The sequence below is a fragment of the Sceloporus undulatus genome, chromosome 1, assembly GCF_019175285.1.
Source record: "Sceloporus undulatus isolate JIND9_A2432 ecotype Alabama chromosome 1, SceUnd_v1.1, whole genome shotgun sequence".
Lineage (NCBI taxonomy): Eukaryota > Metazoa > Chordata > Lepidosauria > Squamata > Phrynosomatidae > Sceloporus > Sceloporus undulatus.
In genome coordinates, this window is record NC_056522.1 from 86,091,349 (window position 1) to 86,097,709 (window position 6,361).

The 6,361-nt window shown below is 35.9% G+C and overlaps 1 protein-coding gene across 1 annotated transcript in view; it reads left to right on the forward strand.

The window, feature by feature from the left end:
• The window catches only part of LATS1 (large tumor suppressor kinase 1), a 30,822-nt gene extending 26,110 nt beyond the window's left edge, over positions 1–4,712 (forward strand). Inside the window, exon 8 of the mRNA XM_042477857.1 lies at positions 6–4,712. Coding sequence (XP_042333791.1) covers positions 6–512 — 507 coding nt within the window. The 3' untranslated portion in view covers positions 513–4,712. The remainder of the gene's footprint in view (positions 1–5) is intronic.
• Positions 4,713–6,361: the final 1,649 nt, after the last annotated feature.

Consider the following 6,361-nt stretch of genomic DNA (forward strand, 5'->3'; position numbering starts at 1 on the left):
TAAAGGTTATCAATTGGAAAACATCTTTGCATATCCCAGTACAAGCAAAACTATCTCCAGAAGCATCTGACATTATTATTAAGCTCTGTCGAGGGCCAGAAGACCGCTTGGGCAAGAATGGTGCTGATGAAATAAAAGCACATCCATTTTTTAAAACTATTGATTTTTCAAGTGATTTGCGGCAGCAGCCTGCTTCCTATATTCCTACAATTGCCCATCCCACAGACACATCAAATTTTGACCCAATTGATCCAGATAAATTATGGAGTGAGGATAAAGAAGGAAATGTAAATGACACACTTAATGGGTGGTACAAAAATGGTAAACATCCTGAACATGCTTTTTATGAATTCACATTTCGAAGGTTTTTTGATGACAATGGGTACCCATACAGCTATCCAAAGCCGATTGAATATGAGTACAGTAATCCTCATAGATTGGAATCGCAGTCAGATGAAGATGACGAGAGGACCAGCAGAGAGGCCCAGAATCGTGGTCTAGTGTATATTTAGTATAAAAGTTGAAATGAAACCATTATTTGGGATTTCTTGATATATGCTGCAAGAATACCTGAGAGAGCTGATTCTGCACACTTGGGTTGGGAGGAAAGGAAATATGATTATTGTTGGTCCAATATCCTCCCCCTGTAACTTTTCTCCCCCACTCAAGCAAGTCTTTTTTAACATTAATTTATTCCAGCATTGTTAATAATAAGTGTAGAAAAGAGCAATGCTAGAAAAAAATAAATTATAAAATTTAAGCTTTTTGTAGGGAATTAATTAGGATATAGTGATTTCATTAGGAAATGAGAAACTTTTCTCTTTGTATATAGACTATGTACAACAATTTTACTCCCATAATTATGCAATGCTATCTTTTCCTTGCATTGACCAAATATTGTACATGCCCTGTACTGAAGTAGACCAACAGTTTGGCTTCCTATAGTACTAAGTCCCCTATGAATGATTCTGGAGAGAATAAACTGACTGGCTGCCAAGGATTCCAGTTTTGGAACAAGGAAGCCTATAACAGCAGTACTCAACACACTGATTAGGAATACAGAGAAAATATGTGTAGGATTGTTTTATTCATCCGTGTTCCTTCTGACAATAAACAATAACATTTTAGCTAATTAATTGTAATTTTGCCTAACATTTTATGAAACATAATTGGATTTGTGGTGCTGTGTAATAACACAGAATTCAGGCTGGTTGTGGTGGTGGTAGTGAGATGAAATGATATTGGCTTATCACAAAGTGTCATTAATGTTAAATAAACTTTTGTTTTGGTTTTTACAAGTTACTTTTCATCCTTAGCTTTTGACAGGACACACATGAAAATGGATGGGCTTCTGTAATGCCCAGTTGCTAAGGTCTTTTAACACTAGCACAGCACTGAGCAAGTCAAAATGACTGAGTAAGAGTATCTATAGTTCCATTAATACTGTCCTGGATCTGAATCATTCCAACCAAAGGCCCTCTTATTTCCAAATTCAGTATTTTAGGATGACTATACTTCTGCATGCTTATCTCTTGAATGGAGTGCAGATGTTTCTGTTACAGGAAGTTGTTCTGCTGCAAACCTATGATTACTACAAATAATTGAGCAAAATAACCCCAGGATCATAGCCTGTGAAATAAATGGGAGAAAAATTACAGATCTGCTTTCTTCTTAAATGCATTTGTCCCTTCTTGATGATATTGAACTTTCTGGTTCTAATGCTGAAATGTATAAGTAGTTAATTGTGTTACATTCTCTTTCAAGCCCTGTGCTAGGCTACTTCCTCTTGAAGAATTACCAGACAATATCCTGAGCTCCATATGACAGAACTGCTTAAGAATATGTATATAGCTCTCTGGTTCTGAAAAATAATTTGATATGTCTTGAAAAATCTTCCTCTTTGCAGCAAGTTATTTATTATTTATTAATTCCTTTTCTATTTCTAAAAGGGACAGAACAACTCACAAGTAACTTTTGGGTAACCTTCCATCTAGTAAGCTTTTCATGGCCAAACCTGCATAGCTTCATTAGCAGAACTGAATCATTTGCCTCCAGAATGTTGTCTAAGCTGCTTTTCTTTTCAACAGATACAAAACATAAACCGAATCTTTAAATGAAATAATTAGTGCAGTGTAGGGATTTGTTAATAATTAGTGCAGTGTATTTGTTGTTGTGTGCCTTCAAGTCATTTCCAACTTATGGAGACCTTAAGGTGAACCTATCACAGGGTTTTCTTGGCAGGGTTTGTTCAGAGTGGGTTTACCTTTGGTTTCCTCTGAGGCTAAGAAATTGTGGCTTGCCCAAGGCCACCTAGTGGGTTTCCAAGACTGAGTGGAAATTTGAACCATGGTCTCCAGAATCTTAGTCTGACGCTAAAACCACTACACCATGCTAATGTATTGTGGATGATAGGCTTTAAAAGGTTCTGACAGAATAGAGTAAGTCAGAGAAGCCAGATTTTGTGTAGTGATATTAAAGAAGCTTAGTACAGTCCTGTGCATGTTTGTGCAGGTATAACTCACTGTTTTCAGTAGAGTTTGCTCTTTAAGTATGTATAGGATTACAGCTTTATTGTTCCAACACCTCTTCCATTTAATGTCCACTTGAGTTTGGTCCCACATTTTCTAGAAATGACGGGTATAGAAAACAGTTAATTCTGGTTTCCCCCACTTTGGGGGGGAGGTGCTTTCTTTATGAACAAAGGTATCTTGTTTATCACTATTCTGCATACATTCAAGTAGTCTTCTGCATATCACAGAACAAGTTCTCTGCGGAGCTAAACTGTAAATCAGACATTAGCATTTCTAACTTGGACACTGCAAACTAGGATACAATCTACAGTTACTTTGAGATTTGTTTTTTAAAAATAAGTCCTGTTTAAAAGAGGACTATGGGAGTTCTTTCTTGTGTGATATTTAGATCTTCCAGTTAAACTGGCAAGTTCTTATTATATTTGCAATAAAGTGTAATATATTAAGATAAATTTAATCTGCTGCTTGCAGGTAAATATCTATATGAAATTGTTTGTGACTTTCAAAATAGACTTTTCACCATTTAAACCGATCGAGTCCAGTCCAGAATTAGTTAAATAGCTATCCTGTTGAAATTAATGTTTTAAGTGCACCTGTTAGCATTTGAGACCCATTAATTTTCTTTGGAACTTGCCCATAACTATTTCCAGCCAAGGAATGATGATTAAACATTTACAAATGTATACCCCCATTAGTTCAATTAAGCCTACTTACATTTATATATGCAAAGAAATTATGCATATGATATGATGTAAATTTTCTAAATTTAAAAAATAAAACTACTTCATTTAAAACCTATTGTTTTGAAAAGAAATCAGATGAATGTTGTATTATGGTGGAGGAGGATGCTAAATTAGGTTAACAAATACTAGCAATCCTGATAAATGTGTAATGTGTCTTAAAGATGTGATGGAGGTTTGTTTTGTTAACAGCCTTGGTGAACTACCCCTTTTTAACTTTTCAGAAAGTATTTAAACTTTTGTTATCAACAGCTGACATCATAAGATGGTAAGTTTTGTGTCCTATACAAGTTTGCAGTACTGGGCCTCCCATGGTTGCCCCCTGAATTTGTAAAAAATAATTGTTCCCAAATCTAAAATTTTGTATGCTAGAAAGGAGAAGACATACTCCACAATCATTTGTGTTGCTGCAGGTGTCTAAATCTGAGGCAGGACTCTGGCTCATCTTGTTCATGTGTAAAATGTTTGACACTTTGTTTCTAAATACTCTCTACTACCGAAGCAGGGTATGTTGTCTGCGCAATCCACATTTTTCAAGTTTCAGTCCTGTGTTATTTTCAGTTTTGCAATATATCAGAATAGTTTTACTTTTGGAGTAGGACTGAACAAAGTGTAAAAATACAAAATCACTCCATATTTGGTTTCCAAATAAACCATTTTCATTTAAACCTTTAAAATAGCATTGCTTCGCTTTTTCACATAGAAACATATGCACTGTATTTATAAAATCTGTTCTAATTGTGTAACTGTATTGTAAATATTGTTGTACTGTTCTCTTACTTTCTATCCTAGGGCAGGCCCTCTTGCTGGATCTTTTCTACCGTATTTGTAACAACCTCTAGAATGTATTACTAAACTTCATTTTTTGAGAAAATATTCACTGTTTCAATGTGCAAAATTGTAATGGAGAATGAGTTGTTTGGACTTAATACTATACATCTGCTATTGAATGCAGTGTGAATGGGTGAATAGATGCTGCTCCTGTTACCCAAGGTACCGATAAAATTTTGGTGGCAAATATTTCTAATATTTGAATCAAGACATTGTCTGCTTCAATGCAACCAAAGTGAAGTGATGGTATGTTTGGGTCAACATCTGTTAGAAAAACTTTGAGCGCCTTAAAATACTTTCCTGTGAAAGGCACTACTCAAGTTTACTTTTATATTACATTTTGTATATATGACTTTTATACTGTAAACATTCTGCTGATAAATGTTACACTTTTATAAAAAGGAGCTTGAGATAGGTGCCTTGGCAGAACACCTTTGCCTGTTTTTGCATGTAATAGCTATTTGATAATCTGTTAAATTCCTTAAATGTTGTATGGATCTTCTTTCCACTTTAAATCAGTTTTCTCTAGTGTACTGTTTGCTGGAATAATAAAATTTAAATTCAGTGAATAAGCTGCTAATCAAATATAATTTTATATTGACTGAAAGTATGTTGATTTTGTCTTTCTCTTCTGTTGAATTGGAATATAGATATCCTATTCATTTAATGTGGTATTGTATTCGTTTCACTATCCCTTACCCAGTTGTGTTCCATGCTTACATAAACTAATTGGTTATTTCCAAAAGAAAACAATATAGTTTAGTGTTTCTGTATTAGAAAAAGGAATACAATTAACATAAATCCAGCTTAAAACAAAAACTCATAGCAAAGCACACACTTTACTTGGCTTATTCATTTTAGAACTAATATACAATAGTAATAATGTTAAAACTTGGTTAGGAAACCGTTAAATGGATATAAGACAGTAGGCCTGACAACTACTTAGACAGTGGAAATCATTTTGGTATGGCCTTTCTTTGGTATGTCCAGTTCTAATGAATAAAGCTATTGTGCAGAACTGAGTATGTGAAAGTCCCTTGCACTAAACTGAACCTAGATTTGGCTATCTGTAGTTTCTAAACTGTAGAATCTGATCCATGATGATAAGACCCTGAACTGTTTGGGTGCAAAGTACTGTGAAACCTGACATTCTACATAATTATTCATAATTTTAAAAGGAAAATGATTTGGGCATGCCTTGTTCTTGGAAGGATTTGGGAAGTGAACAGGTTGAGATAGACTGCATTAGTTATCCATACCTGCTGCTATAAATATCAGGGGTGTTTCTGGGGGGGGGGGGTGTGGGGGTGAAGACCATACTAGGAACATATGATGAAAACCTGGAGGCCACTCCATTCACTGAATGGTGCCTGGGCCCCTTTGGGAGTTGCAAACAAGGTGGGCAGACCATAACAGCCTGGAACACAGAAGGTCCTTTTGGGCGTCCCAATCCACTCCTTGGCCTAATCTACTCATGTAGAACCATCAGCCTGGCTAGGGGATGTGCTAGGCAGCCTGAGGGTGACAGCATGAATTACTGCACTGAGGTGACACCAACCCTAGTGACAGCACTGTGTAGTATTTTTTTAAAAATGTCCAAAACAGAAATCATGTGGAAAACTTTATCGGATACAGAATTTCCAAACCCAGGCATCATCCCTCCCTCCCTCCCTCTTGCTACTCCCCCTTGTTGAACCAACCTAAGGATGTGGGAGTGGAAAGGATTTCACATGAACCTGCTTGCAGGCCTCAGTTACATACTGTCTGTGGTTTTCTGTCAAAACTAGTTCTGATGCAGGGACATTAATAGACTGATATATGCAACCATCTCTTCTCATGTATGTGTAAAATGAAGGGAACATTTATGCAGACTTGGATAAGATGGCACCCTGCCATTAAAGCACTGAATAGGTATTTTTAGTGTTGCTCTGTGTAGATCTACTCAACAAATGCAATTAGTTCAGAGGGGTTTTCCCACATATAATTGGCATAGCCATACCATCCCTCTCTTAATCAAACTCCATTTCTTAAATTAAAATGATCACCATTCTTGGTGAGCAATCTTAAATATGTTTAGGAAATAGGCTTTGAAGAACATAGTGGGTTTTACTTTTGAGTAAATATAAAATTACGCTTTCAGATATATACATGAGATGCACATTATTACATGTGCACCTGAGATGCACATTATTACATGTGCACCTGGGAAGTTGCTAAGCCTGAACCCCAGATCTCCTACATGTACAAAATAGTTATATT